The sequence below is a fragment of the Leptopilina heterotoma genome, unplaced genomic scaffold (assembly GCF_015476425.1).
Source record: "Leptopilina heterotoma isolate Lh14 unplaced genomic scaffold, ASM1547642v1 Lhet_66, whole genome shotgun sequence".
Lineage (NCBI taxonomy): Eukaryota > Metazoa > Arthropoda > Insecta > Hymenoptera > Figitidae > Leptopilina > Leptopilina heterotoma.
The window spans coordinates 383,917-399,828 of NW_025111153.1; the positions used below are offsets into that span (position 1 = coordinate 383,917).

The 15,912-nt window shown below is 32.6% G+C and overlaps 2 protein-coding genes across 2 annotated transcripts in view; one reads left to right on the forward strand and one right to left on the reverse strand.

The window, feature by feature from the left end:
* LOC122510046 (DNA repair protein RAD51 homolog 3-like) overlaps positions 1 to 15,912 on the forward strand; it is a 50,545-nt gene that overhangs the window by 19,070 nt on the left and 15,563 nt on the right. The window lies entirely within an intron of this gene.
* Positions 4,314 to 6,563, reverse strand: LOC122510047. Its single transcript, XM_043624432.1, has 3 exons — positions 6,220 to 6,563; positions 4,785 to 6,077; positions 4,314 to 4,524 (listed from the first exon to the last, which is right to left on the reverse strand). Exons 1-2 carry the CDS (start codon positions 6,561 to 6,563, stop codon positions 5,600 to 5,602), a joined length of 822 nt encoding a protein of 273 aa, XP_043480367.1. The 3' UTR covers positions 4,314 to 4,524; positions 4,785 to 5,599.

Here is a 15,912-nt window from a genome sequence, read left to right on the forward strand (position 1 = left end):
TTATGATTTTAAGTCAACGTTTTACATGACTTAAGCAATTACTTATTGTCTTTTTATAAATATTTATAATAAAAATGAAAAGATTTTTTGTTAAAAACAATTTAATAATAATTAAAATTTAATAATTTAGAAAAAAGGTTCAAAATTTATAAAATTTTCACGAGAAATAAAAAGTATTTTTTTTTCATCGAAATGTTGGAGCGGTATTCATAGTCGATACTTATTTCTTAAGCAGCGACTTAAGCTGCCACCTAGATTCATAGTCGTGCAATGAGCATTGCCTTAAGCCGCAACTTAAGCATTTGCTTGGAAAAGTAAATTGTTCGATTTTGAGATGCATAGTCCCATCTTAAGAACGCCAAGTATTCATAGTCAAATAAGATGAACTTATTTGACATTGCCGGTGAACTTATTTGAACGAATTGAGGTTATGATTTTAAGTCAACGTTTTACATGACTTAAGTAATTACTTATTGTCTTTTTATAAATATTTATAATAAAAATAAAAAGATTTTTGATTAAAAACAATTTAATAATAATTTAAATTTAATAATTTAAAAAAAAGGTTCAAAATTTATAAAATTTTCACGAGAAATAAAAAGTATTTTTTTTCATCGAAATGTTGAAAAAACATTTCGATTTGGCCTTAAGAATGTGTCTACCAAATAAATGCATCCACACACATACATCTGGAGAATCTGTTCCCCATGTTGAAATATTTATATACACTATACTTGAAAATTTGTAAAAATAATTGATTCTTAGAAAATCGACACCCTATATGAGGAAATAAAACTGTTAATATTAAATAATTATTAAAAAAATATTATTTTTAAAAATTTTGTAGTTCCAAACGAAAGTTAATTGTTTCACCCCTTTTGTATGCACTCTTGGTTCATTGGTTTAGAAAAAAAAGATTTTGTTCAAAAAGTTGCAAAAAATTCATTGTACAATAACTTTTTTTAAACAAAATTTTTTCTGTCGTTTGTTGGCGTTTAAGAGAGACAATGGCCAAATAAAAATGTTTTTTTTTCATTTCGATTATAAAAATACTCCTTATTTTTTGTAAAATTTCACTGATTCTGACTCAGAATAATTTTTTTAGAAACAATATAATAATAGTTGAAATAATTTTTTCTACCTTTTAATATAGAAAAATTTAGAATCTAAATATAATTTTTCGTCAGGAATAAAGAATATTTCAATTTTTCATCATTCTGGTAGTCATTTTTTGTATCCTTTTACTTTATAACTTTTTTCCTAAAAATATTAAAATATTATGCATATTTTTAAGTTTTTTTTACCCCCCTCCTCTCCATTATAAGATATTTTATGTGCATTAGCGTCATTTTTTCTAATGAATATAAGCTATCTACCATCGCTTATTGGTAGATACAAGAGAATATTGACGGAAAAAGCCGAACGCTCAATAAGATCATCTTAAGCATTTGCTTGGTCAAGAAGTTCTTAAGCTGCATTTCCTTTACCAAGCAGTTGCTTATTTTTGACTATGAATACATATGGTCTTAAGCTCGACTCATTCGAATAAGACCGACTTGATCAAGCAAAGCTTAAGTCCTTGCTTAAGTCGGGACTATGAATACCGCCCTTGAAAAAACATTTCGATATGCATCCACACACATACATCCGGAGAATTTGTTCCCCATGTTGAAATATTTATATACGCTATACTTGAAAATTTGTAAAAATAATTGATTCTAAGAAAATCGACACCCTATGAGGAAATAAAACTGTTAATATTAAATAATTATTAAAAAATACTATTTTTAAAAATTTTGTAGTTCCAAATGAAAGTTAATTGTTTTACCCCTTTTATATGCACTCTTGGTTCATTGTTTTAGGAAAAATAAGATTTTTTTATAAAAAGTTGCAAAAAAATTCATTTTACAATAACTTTTTTTAAACAAAATTTTTTCTGTCGTTTGTTTGTTAGAGACAATGGCCAAATAAAAATGCTTTTTTTCATTTCGATTATAAAAATACTCCTTATTTTTTGTAAAATTTCACTGATTCTGACTCAATAATTTTTTTTAGAAACAATATAATAATAGTTAAAATAATTTTTTCTATTTTTTAATACAGAAAAATTTAGAATCTAAATATAATATTTCGTGAGGAATAAGAATATTTCAATTTTCATCATTCTGGTAGTCATTTCTTGTATCCTTTTACTTTATAACTTTTATCCTAAAAATATTAAAATATGCATATTTTTCAGTTTTTTTGACCCCCCCTCCTCTCCCTTATCAGATATTTTATGTGCATTAGCGTCATTTTTTCTAATGAATATAAGCTATCTACTATCGCTTATTGGTAGATACAAGAGAATATTGACGGAAAAAGCCGAACGCTCAATAAGATCATCTTAAGCATTTGCTTGGTCAAGAAGTTCTTAAGCTGCATTTCCTTTACCAAGCAATTGCTTATTTTTGACTATGAATACATACGGTCTTAAGCTCGACTCATTCGAATAAGACCGACTTGATCAAGCAAAGCTTAAGTCCTTGCTTAAGTCGGGACTATGAATACCGCCCTAACTTTTTGTTCAATTACATTTTCACCCCCGTGAAGTTGGCACCGAAACTTTGAATAAATCAACTTTTTATTGTACAAAACGTTTGTTGGTCGTTTGATAGTGATTGATAGTCGATATTAGACGTTTGATAGCAAAAAATAGAGAAATTATAGAGAATAAAAAAAAGGGTGCTATTTTCACGGTGCACCCCAATTTCAATGAATGTTACTATACTTCTCATTAATCGTTTGTTGCTTGTTTGATAGTCACTGATAGTTTACACAGAACGTTTGATAGCCTCTATTTTAAGATATATCATCATTACTTAAAACATGTGAACTTCCTGCAATTATCAATACGCGCAAGCGCACAAGAGTGAATGGCGGTAAATTCAAAAACTGATTAATGACATGTCATGCTTTATTACTAGTTCCAAACAAGTTATACTATTATAAGTTGTGCTGAAAAATTAGAAAAAACAATGGAAACAAATAAAATTAAATATTTATTAATTTTAATTAAAAGAAATATAATTAAAATTATACATAATTATCACCTAGGGGGTGCAAACTTCGCGCAGCACCTCAAATTCAAAATTTTTCAATTTTCCCACTATTATTCGTTTGTTGGTCGTTTGATATTGATTGATATTCAATTTCCAACGTTTGATAGTTGATATTTACCTTATATTAACAGCATTTTCATTAAAACAGAAAATTGACGAAAGCGCAGGTGCAAAGTAATGTTAATTTCCGTTAAATAGTTTTTAATAAGCAGTTTTTCTCTAACTCTATATTCAAGTCATGCTTTTATATTTAAACATGTAAATCAACTAATTATTTTGCAAAGGGGTGTCAACTTCACGCGGCACCTCAAATTCAAAATTTTTCAATTTTCCCACTATTATTCGTTTGTTGGTCGTTTGATATTGATTGATATTCAATTTCCAACGTTTGATAGTTGATATTTACCTTATATTAACAGCATTTCCATTAAAACAGAAAATATTGACGAAAGCGCAGGTGCAAAGTAATGTCTATTTTTGGTAATGATACCCGTTATATATTTTTTAAACAGCTATAGATTGTTGCAGATGACTTTTAATAAAAATGAATTTAATGCTTTTGGTTTTTTAACTTATTCAGTTTTATATATTTTTATTATTAATCCGCAAGTATGTACTAAATTCCTTCTATATCTCAAGTTAAATATTTTTCTATTTTTTTTGGGTATACTCGAATCTCTTCATTACATAATTATATATAAATATATACATAAATTTTTTCCGAAATCTCAATACCTCTTGATATATTATCGTTATATAAATATATATTTATTTTATAGAATATACATATAATAATTGTTTTAACGATCTTTTTAAGAAAACAGATTTATAAAGTTTTTCGAAGTCTTAATGATACTATTACGAGGTATAGAACTTTTGATATAATATCGTTATATAAGTAAATATTTATTATATAGAATATGTAAAATAATTTTTGTAACATTCTTTTTAAGAAAAAAGATTTATAAAGTTTTTCGAAGTCTTAATGATACCATTACGAGGTATGGAACTCTCGATATAATATCGTTATATAAATAAATATTTATTATAAAGAATATGTAAAATAATTTTTGTAACATTCTTTTTAAGAAAACAGATCTATAAAGTTCTTTCAAAATCGTAAAGCTATACCTCTTGATATATTATCGCTATATAAATATATATTTATTATATAGAATATATATAATAATTTTTTTCATCCTTCTTTTTAAAAAACGGATTTATAAAGTTTTTTCGATATCTTTCTTAATATTATACCCTTATGTATATTACTGCTGAAGGCTTGTATTCCGTATTGTAGTCTCGTGCAGTGAATGGATGAACTTCTGTTTCGTAGTCATTATATCTTTTCCAATTGCCGTTTATCCTTCTACACAGAGCCATGTAATGATTTTGTGAATTCCGGTGGACTATTCCAGTCAGCCTGTAAATAGAAACATTTTCATTGTATTCTTAAGATTCACTGGAATTGAAAATTATGTTTCCTGAGAAAGAAATAAACAATTTACTGAAAGAAATTAATTGTTATATAATATATATATACTCACACACAATATTGTGTGAAGGTTTAATATTTATTAATATTTTCAAAATTTGAAAATTTATGAATATAAATTTTAATAAGGAATTTTTAATTAGTATTTTATAGTAATATGATAGAATAAATTTATAATCACATCATACCTGTAGGTTTCTGTTAGCAGAGTCAGATAAATCGGAAAATCTTTGACTTTACAAGAAAGATGTTTTTCATCTTCTGCTTCTTTGATCTCAGTGTCAATCATAATATATGAGTGTTGTATTCTATTTTTAATGATTGTATAAGAAGATCACAGTTTTCGTTGTCACATGGTTTATTACAAATCCCTTCATGCAATAAACTTTTATGCAGAGCTTTGAAACAACATTCGATTATAATTTTGTGATTGATCCTTAAATACGAAATCTCTTCAGTCTTTTCGTGACCGCACAAGCATTTTGAAAGTCGGAAAATGCTTGGTTCTTTCAACATAAGATAACTCCACATGGTTAATATTTTTGTACGACAACTTATGGAATGCAAAATGTTTGGCGATGTTAAACCTACTGCTATACGGTCGGTTTTTTCGGTTTCTGGATTATCAGAATCAAAAAAGTCCTTTAAAATGGAGCATCTTTTAATGTAAATACTGCTATTTATTTTGAGACATTCAACGATAAGCAAAATGAATTGCAAGATTTCATTTCTAGAATTTTTGATATGTTGTAAATATATTGGCGCGTCTTCAAAACCTATTGATAAGATTTGAACAATTGTGTCGAAGGTACACGTGTTTGTAATTATATATTTTTGGTTGTTCAAAACAATGGGGCTCAAAGTCTTGCTTCCATTTCTCAAAACTTTTATTGAAGTCTTCTTTTTAGTATTATTACCCAACGCAACTTCAGTTTGTCTGACATGTATGTCTGGACATGCTTTGAAGAATTTTTATGGTTTTCTTTGTACTATGTCATTTATTTTATTTATTTTTTTTTTTATTTTTATATTTTCTTGATGCTTTTTTAACAGTTACTGCCACTGGAGAAATTTTAATGGTTTTATTAAATAAGCTATCTTCTTTTTCTAATTTGTTACGCCAGTTGTCTTTTTCTTTTAAAAGCGAATATGGATGCTCCAAATACACACTTTCATTATGTTTAATATCGTCCATTTTATTTTTCAATTCGTCTGTCAATGTGACTCTTTTTAAAGAACTAGCTGCATCGTAATCTTCAAAATAATTTATATTTTTGCTAAATGCAGCTTCATCGGAATTTCCTAACTGATTTTCATCCCTAATGTATACTGCAGCTGAAGGTGTGTAATGCTTTTCGTAGTCTCCTTTATGAAAGGGTTGAACATTTTCGTTTAAATCATCGTGTTTTTCCCAGTTTCCGTCTACTCTTCTACATAAAGCAAAATAATGACCTGGCAAATAACAGATGATTCCAGACAACCTGTAAATAAAAGTGTTTTTACGTAATTAAATTTACAAAACATAAGATAGTAAAGATAATTTTATCTAAATAAGATACTTAAGTAACAATGTTATTATTAACTAATAAAAATAAAAGGAAGAAAAGTTTACAATCATCATACCTGTAACTTTTTCCATGTAAAATTAGGTGAGCTGGAAAATCGTCAACTCTACATGTAATTGATTTCCTTAAATCAATCATATCTCTGACATCGGTTTCGATAATAATATGCGAATTGTATTGCAATTCCACCGATTGTGAAGAAATATCACAGTCTTCGTTGTCGCATTGTTCATTGCAATTCTCTTCATTCAATAAACTTTTTTGCAGGACTTTGAAACCACATTCGCTTATATTTCTGTGATTGACCCGTAAGTACGGAATCTCTTCAGTTTTTTCGTTACCGCACAAGCATTTTGAAAGGCGGAAAATGCTTGGTTCTTTCGGCATAAGATAATTCCACATATCCAACAAATTTGAAAAGCAATTTATTACACGCTCATGATTAATTCTCGATTTTACTATTTCCGTTCCTTTGGTTGGTGGTCTTGCGGGGTCAATAAAGTCTTTTAAAATTGAGCATCGTTGGTCATAAACAATATCTTCTGACCCTCTTTCGAGAAATAATAAAATAAATTTGCAAGTTGGATTTGTAGATTTTGCAATATGGTTAAAATATTCCTGTGAATCTTTAGCACTCGTTGCTAAAATTTGAATCACTGAGTCACAGCCACACGTGTTTGTAGTTGAGTACGTTTGCGTTTGGTTATTAATCGTGCTAGATTTCACGAAGTTTCCATTTTGTAAAACTTTTATGAGTTCTGTTTGAACCGCTTTAGTGTACGGTCACATTTGTATTTTAATTTGTAAATTGGCGTTATTTTACACGCCATAATTCTATGTGTTAAATCAGTAAATTTGTGAACTTAGAGCATATTTTAAATAAATTTGTATTGAATCTGTCCCTTTTGTCAACAGGATTGTTTCTTGTTAACTCAATTTTATTTATTTGTGAGATTGTGTTGAGTATTTTATGGCGACATTTTGCCCATTTCTCTAGTATCCACTTATTTTCAGTTTTAGACTCAAGCAATTAATAAGTAATTTATGCAGTCAAATAATACCAAATTAGTCTATTTGTACTAAATTCTAAGTTGGTGCTTTTATAGGAGTATTTAAAAAAGAGTATCATACGTTGTCCGGTTTTTTATTTTTGGAGTTGGAATTGCTTGCTGAAATACGTATTTTGCCTTAGCACGTGCTTAACCTCAAAATAAGGCTTGGAATTTATAACCTCTTTGGAAAAACCAATTTGGAGTTTTTGGAGTCACAGAGGATGCCAGCGTATTTCTGGGTTTGATTTTGAGACTGAGGTTTTGCCTTTTTTTCCACTTTTGGTTAATAGGAAGTGAATTGGTTCGCTTAGGTGAGCTAGAAAATTTATTTTGAATATTGATTTTATACTTTGACTTTTTTTTCTAAGTACTTGTGTGATCTCTGAAATATACATGAGGTTCTAAACTTCATCTGAAGTTTGGTCGGGGACGTAAAGTTCCCTCAGTTAATTGAAGTTTTAAGTCATTAATTTAATTGAGTCTGTCAATTTTATGTATATTAAGATTCATAAGAGCTTAACCATAAATTGCTTGTTTTCTCTTGCATTAATTAAAATTTAAAAAGGAAAAGGAAAATTTTTTGTGGATAGTATATCGTTCTTGTGTTTTTTTAGGCTGTCGTTCCAAAATAAGAACATGTCGTTCAATGGAAGACCGGGTGGATTTCGTCAGCCAAGACCACTAATAATGCCTTCTCGTTTGGGTCAGGATACCTCTTTTAAATCAAACCCCCAGAATTCGAACATTATCTTGAAACACTCCTATGATAGTGAAAGAAAGAGACAATTGTCATCTGGTGCTATCATTAAAGTGGGTGATCCATCTCAGAAAAAGCCTAAAACCGGTACTTCAGTTGGTGAGAAACCAACTAATTCTCCCCCTCCATCTGATCAATCGGAACAATCCCCTCAAAATTTACAGCAGAGTACTTTGCAAGCCCCATTAACAGCTAATGTGGCTTCGAATGCTGGTGCTGTGACAGATGCCGATAACTCTGTTTCTCAAATTCCCGAGACAAATACCACTGAATATTTTCTTTGGAAGAGAACAGTTTCAGAGGTTTTGGAAAGGTTCAGTTCTGAATCCCCTCCCCCATTTATTGTTCTCATTGAATCGTTGGATCCAAATAGAAATGTGGGTAAAATGAAGAAGATTGCAGTGGGCATTCTGATAAGTAGTATCATTTCTGGACACAAGAGAATTACTCCAAATGGCCAGAATCAATTGAAGGTTTTTTGTAGTAAATGGCAGGATGCCAATATCCTTGTTGATTCTTCAGTTTTGGTAGAGAGGGGCCTTAAGGCTTTTATTCCTTCTTCTCTTTTTAATCGCCGTATTTTGGTTACAGAGGTTGATGTTGACTTGGGCGCGGGTGACATATTCGATTTGCTGGATCGCTCCTTTCGTTCGCAAGTTTTGGAGATCCGTAGGAGAACAAAGTATCGTCCTCAGGATAAGAATGGTGGGGTTAAGGCTAATCCCGAGCCTGTGGACATGATAGAGATGACTGTGTCTGCTCATAATGTCCCTAAGACCATCTTTATCGCTAATATAGCTTGCTCAGCTATCCCAATCATTCCATGATAGAGATGACATGATAGAATTCCATGATAGAGGACATGATAGAGATGACTGTGTCTGCTCATAATGTCCCTAAGACCATCTTTATCGCTAATATAGCTTGCTCAGCTATCCCAATCATTCCTCCACCTAAGAGGTGTTTCAATTGTCACAGGTTCAGGCATATTACGAGACAATGTAAAAGCTCAAGACCGATATGCGTCGCTTGTGCAGATTTCCATGAGGAGGAGAATTGTCATAATAAGTTGAGGCCTGCTCTGTGCTCTAATTGTGGTGGCAACCATCTTGCCTCCTCAAAGGATTGTCCCGTATATGCCTTTGAGTTCGAGGTTATGCGGGTCAGATTTGAGAATTTTTGTGGCTATGATGAGGCGGATTCTATCCTTGAAGCTCAAGGCATCACTAAGCCACGCTTCCCAGCAGCAATCATTCGTAATCTTCAGGAGATATCTCTTCGCAGACCTCAGGTAGGACAGTTTGGAGATGATAATTTGAGTGGAGGGAATACTTTCCCCCCACCAGCTATCCCGTCTGGAAGTGCCTCCACAGATTTGAGTTTTGCTGAAATTCCTGATTCGGACTCCTCTGAAAAACTACTATCGGCAATTTCTCAGTCGACTGAGTCTTCAAAGAACACATCTCTGGTGGACATGGAGTTGTGAAGGAAGGGAATTCTTCTTTTTTTCATGTATTTGTTTTCTGTTTAGGGACTTTTCGTCCCTGGCCATAATTTTTGGCCTGTGGATTGTTTTTGTCTGAATTGACAACGTTTTGTCAGTTTTGTCTATTGGAAACTAATTTCTTTTCTACTTTTTTTGGTTATTTTGTTTTATTTAAATCAAGTATAAATTTTTTCTTACTTGATTTGAGCTTTGTTATACATAACAAATGACTCAGCACAATCTTACATGGGGCCTCTGGAATGCCCATAGTGTGGTCCATAAAAAAGCAGAAGTGGAATCAATTTTATGCACGCATCGTGTAGATGTTCTATGCATATCGGAAACATGGCTTATGCCGGAATTGAATTTTAATATCTATGGCTATTCTACTCACAGATCTGATCGGATTGCTGGAAGAGGAGGCGGGGTTCTTATTCTAGCCAGGGATGGTTTGAAGATTGAGTTAGGGAAGGTACCAATACTGTGTGGAGGGGAAATTTATCTTTTGTCTATGAATGTGGAGACTGATCTGGGTCTGATTTCCTTTCTTTTGGTGTACTGTCCGCCCAATGTGCACACTGAATTTGATGACTGGCTGGCAATCTTCGACCTTATCAATACCTGTTCCTTTCCGATTGTATGCGGCGACTTTAATGCTCATCATGAGTCTTGGGGAGCATCCCACTCTGAATTGAGAGGTAGACATCTTTCATCTGTGGCCTCGGACCAGGGTTTTGTCGTTCTTAACGACTCGCTTCCAACTTTTTCTCCATTTGATCATCGTAATCAGTCTAATCTGGATTTAATCTTTACTCTCTCAGAAAATCAACATTTGTTTTCTTGGGAAGTCACTGGTGACAATTTTGGCTCGGATCATATTTTGATCACTTCCTCGCTGTCCTGTGATATAAGTTTCTGCTCAGCATCCTCGATTAGATACAACGTAAAGAAGGCCGATTGGTCTATTTTTCAGCACCAGGTCGATGAGATTGTACCTGGATTGTCTAATTCGCTAGATTTGGGTGAGGATCCTGTGAGGATCTATGATGCTTTTGTTGCTGGATTGGTGGGAGCGGTTGAAGCCTCTGGGGGCTTTCTCCCATCTAAGAATTCAAAATTTTGTAAATCACGCCCGTTATGGTGGAATGAGGAGTGTGATGATGCGATTGGGAAGAGGAGGGAAGCTAACAGGGCTTATTGACCAATCGAGGGAGAATGAGGAAGAGGCGAGGAGAGTGGATATGAAGGTCAAGTGGTTCCTTCGTAATAGAAAACGGGAGTCCTTTAGGAGTATGTGCAGTGAACTCACCCCGGATGTTGGTCTTTCGAAAACATGGTCTGTTGTGAGATCTTTGAAGAGTGGCCCTATGCGCCCCCGATCCAATTATTGTTCATCTTCGAGTCCGGAGATTAAGAAGCTGCAGGACGAATTGGTTTGCGAGGAGGTTCCTCCTGTACAGATTCCACGCCTTCCGTCTGTTGATGTTAACAATATCTATAATGCCTCTCTTTCCCGGCAGGAGTTTCGAGCTGCTTTAATGCGGGGTAATGTCAAATCTGCCCCGGGTATGGACTACGTCACATGGGAATGGTTGAGAGCCTTATCATTGAAGGCTCAATACTTTTGTTTAAAGTTGTTTAATGTTTTTTTTTTGCGCTCTGTTTTCCCTGAATCTTGGAGAAACACAAGAGTAATTTTTCTCCCAAAACCTGGTGGAAAGGGTTTTAGACCCATCTCTCTAACTTCAGTTCTCTCCAAACTCATGAAGAGAATGATACAACGTAGATTGGAGCATTTCATTGAGCAGAATAATATAATTCCTAACTTTCAGTTTGGTTTTCGTCGCAAGCGTTCTTCTTTGGATTGTGTGTCAACAGTGGTGACGGATATTTTGCAAGGTTTTGGTCAGGGATATGTTACACTTGCTTTGGCCATTGATATAAAGGGGGCATTCAACAATGTTCGACCTCTGATTTTGAATACAAAAATGCGACAATTGAATGTTCCGGGACGTATTGTGGATTTTGTTGCCTCTCTTACTGAGAGAAGGGAGCTTTTCTTCCCTAACTCAGTGGAGGGTAGAACCTGTTGTGTGGGTGTGCCGCAGGGTGGAGTCCTATCACCCATACTCTTCAATTTATACCTCGTCGAAATTGGTTCAGCCTTCCCGATACATGTTAGAGCCACACAATACGCAGATGATCTTTTGCTATATGCTAGAGCCGGAGATGTTGAAGAGGCGAGGAATATGTTGGAGGAGGCGGTAATTCCACTGTCGGACTGGTTACTGCAGAGGGGCTTGAGGATCTCACCAACAAAGTGTATACTCTGTCCATTTTCTTCCAGGAGGGTTGATCTTGAGAATGATCATATTGATGTTGACAATACAAGAGTGATGGGTACATCCGAGATTAAGTATCTGGGAATCATTTTGGACTCTAGACTTTCTTGGATTCCCCATATAAGGGAGAATATTTCTCGGGCCTACAAGGCAATAAACGTTCTTAACGTTATCTCAAAAGTTAGTTGGGGAGCTGCCCCGATCTTGGCTCTGATGGTTTATAAGGGTCTAATCCGTGCGTATCTGAAATGGGGTTGCCAACTTTATGGATCGGCAAATGTCTCAGCTCTTGCTGGTTTGGACAAGGTCCAGAATTCCGCCTTAAGGGTTGCTTTGGGTGTCATGAGCACCACTCCAATTCCTGTATTACTGTCCGAGTCCGGGGAGATTCCATTGTCTTGCAGAAGGAAGTTGCTTACCCAGCGTTTTATCATCAGAAACTACTCGTGGCGTTTTAACCCCTTGATCCCTAAATTGGCGTTGTTGTCTGGAAGAATACGTTCTTCGGCTTGTCGTATGCCTGTGACCATTGCTAGATCTCCACTGCTGCGTACCTTTGATCTTATGCGTGAGGCTTTGGAGGCTATGTTTAGAACTAATAGGCCTGCGGACTATGATCACAAATGGGGAATGAGCTGGATGTTCGAGTGGATTTGTTTCAGGAGAAACACGATGATGGGATTTCATCTGCGGATACTCTTGCTTCTATTCAGCAAGAGGACTTTCCGGGATACACCTCCATCTTTACTGATGGATCAGTTTCTGGATTGGATGCGTGTTTTTCTGGCAGTGCATTCTATGTTCCTGAGTTCAACTATAGATTTGGGGTGGCTCTGCAGGAGTCGTCATCTGCTTACTCGACTGAGGCGTATGCTATTTTATCAGCCATTTTGTATGCCAAGAGGAGTGGTATTCCAAAAGTCCTCATCCTTTCGGATGCGAGACAAGTACTTGGTGATATTAAGGACGTCTTTTCGCGTGAACCCTCTTCTTAACTGATATATAGAATACTTGCTGCCTTGCACACTTCTGATCTTAATGGTAAGAGGATTTCCCTTGTTTGGATTCCATCTCATAAAAGTATTACTGGGAATGATGTTGCTGATCGAACGGCTAAAGTAGCTGCCAGGACGCCTTTTAGGAAGAAATTTGGTCTTCCTCAATCTGATCTGTGCAAGTTCTTTGATAACCTTTGTCATCGAGAGGTCAGGGATTCTTGGCCTTTTTTGGTGGGAAGCCGAAGGGATTGAGATATTTTGACAGTGTAAATTATGATTCAGAGAGGCCGCGGTTTACTGGTATGAGTTCTTCTCGTTTTGTCATTAACTTAGTTACCCGTCTCAGAACGGGTCACATTGTTTGTTCCGATCATTTCGACCGACTGGGGTGGAGAGTGGAACTTGAATGTCCATGTGGTGCAGAAAATAGGAGTCTAAAACACCTTTTCAATGAATGCCCTATTTTGTCTCCAAGTAGACCGGAGTTTTTTGGATTCCTGCATCATAGATTGGGAATTGAGGATCCGGAGAGGTTTAATCCATTTGATATTGTGATGAGACCTACGAGAGAGATGGTTGAGGCTTTTGGGCGCTTTATTGGCGGAGGCACCTCCCTTATAATAATTTAATTTAAATTAACTTTGTTTGTGTGCTCTAGGTTCTAAGAATTTTTTCTTGTTCTTGTTTGGTTCTTTATTTTTTTAATTTTGTTTTGCTTTTGGTTTTGTTTTTTTTTCTTTTGCGTTTTGAGTTTTGATTTTTTTTTCTTCTTAAGCAATGGTATATTTCCTTTCTTGCATTTTGTTAATCTTCCCCCTGGGTGAATTGAGTAGCCTGGGCCTACATTGGCGCTCTAATGCAGATTTGAGTATGCTTTTGCTGTTTGAGTTTGGTTTTTATTTTTTTTTCCTTGCTTTGAATTTTATTTGGTTTTATTTTATGATTTTGTTCATGATTTCGTTTTATGATTTTTTTCCCGCTATAATTTTTGTTCAGCGGTGTGTTGAGCACCTTTATAAAAATTTATTGCTGAACCCTACTTGAATTTGTTTAGTTCATGGTATATGAACAAGAATTAATAATTATAATTATATATATGCTGTTCACAAATAGAAATGGCTGTATGCTCTGCAATAGGCCACTAAAAAAGAAAGAAGAAGAAGTAAAACTTTTATCGCTGTTGTAGTCTTCTTCGTCGCAGAAAGCACGCCTTGTTGACCATCCAAATCTTGACTTGAAACTAGATTCTCGATATTGACATTTTGTTGCATTTCTTCATAAATATTATCTTCTCCTAAATTTCTCCAATTTTCTGTAAAATGAAGATCCTTTGACGGAGTTTCAAATTCTTCTGAATTGTTCATTTTAATATTTAATGGAGTACTGTGCGCAGGAATTTGACTGTAATTAAATAACGCAGAGTTTAGTTCGGTTTTTACACTATTCCCATCAACTGTTTTCTCATCAACTGCTTTTTCATCAATGTCATTTGTCGTTTCATGAGTTTTATCCATTAGAGAAGCAAAAACTTTAGTAACAAAAAAAGCTCAAAAAAAGTTTTGTGCATAATGTGAAAAACCATTAATAAAAGATAAAAAACAAATTGAATCGTCAAGGCAAGTATGCAGAAAATTTGTGGGACTCATGGTTGAAAGAAAAACAAAGTAAAAAATCGAATCCCGAAACGTATTTCTTTATGGTAACAACAATTCGGTAATGTTACTTACTGTCAAGGTCGGCCACTATGTGTTTAAAATGCGCAAAGATGAGGACGAGCTACTTTATTTGCAAAAACTGCAATTCTGTATAACTCATAATATAATTGATCATCTTATTAATATTTTTATTTAATTTTATTAATATTTTAGTGCAAAATTTTTTTTTATTTATATTTATTTTTTTATATTGTTTATTGTTATTATTTTGTTATTTCATTAAGTTACAAACTGTAAACAATAAAGAATCAATTTTCCGTTACTCCAAACATGATATTTTATTTTTTAACGATTAATGCCCTTTGAATTTTAAACATGGCCGACCTTGACTGTAATGGCCAACCTCGACTAAAAATTTTTTTTTTTAAATCTTTATAACTTTTTCATTTTAAAACCAATCAATTTACTTTGTACAGAAAAGATGTTCCTATTAAACAGGACTTTCCAACCATATACTTCAATTGTCCAAATTCATTTTTAAAAAAAAGTTATAAACAAAAGTCAAAAGGTGGCCGACCTAGACTATGTTCTCCTACTTTTTTTAAAAGTAATTGAATTTCATGAACAATTTCTTTCAAACTTTTAAAATAATTCTGTTTTTTAATAATTGAAACTAAAGTATTAAATTATTGAATTTTATTACAATTTTTAGAAAATAATTAAATTCTTCTTAATTCTTCTTTCGAAGAATAGATTACTATTAAAGGTTTTGACAATAATTGAATTCTTTCAAAAAATTTCTTTAATTTATTGAATATAATCGATTTTCTTATTAATTGTAATTAATAATTTTACTATTAAAATTTTATTAAAATTATTTATAAAAAATTGTACTATTAAAATTTTATTAAAATTATTTATAAAAAATTTAACTCTTTTAAACAATTTTATTAGAGTTTTTTTTAAATAATTAAATTCTTTTGATGAATTTCTTTATGCTTTTTTTTAAATAATGTAGTTTTTTGAATAATTTGAATTGAACATTTTTGAAAATAATGGAATTAAACAAAGAAGTTTTTTAACTTTTTAAAATAATTGTTTTTGTTAACAATTATAATTAAATATTTGATTTTTGAAGTTTATTAACATTGTTTCGATAATAATTGAAATCCTTCGAAGAATTTTATTATTAATTAAAATAATTGAAATTTTCCAATGAATTTTATTTTTTATGAAGATAATTGAATTCTTGCGAAAACTTTTATTACAATTTTTGAAAATATGTAATTGAATTTCTCCAAAGAATTTTATTATTTAAGAAAATAATTGAAATTTTCAAAAGAATTTTATTTTTTATGAAGATAATTGAATTTTTAGGAAGAATTTTATGAAAATTTTTGAAAATAATTGAAATTTTTTGAAAAATTTTATTATTTATGAAAATAATTGAATTATTGCAAA

Coding starts and splice junctions, on each gene's coding strand:
- LOC122510047 (XM_043624432.1), bottom strand. CDS start 6,563: ATGTGGAATTATCTTATGCCGAAAGAACCAAGCATTTTCCGCCTTTCA. Junction 6,078..6,219: donor TTACATGGAAAAAGTTACAG/GTATGATGATTG, acceptor TTTTATTTACAG/GTTGTCTGGAATCATCTGTT.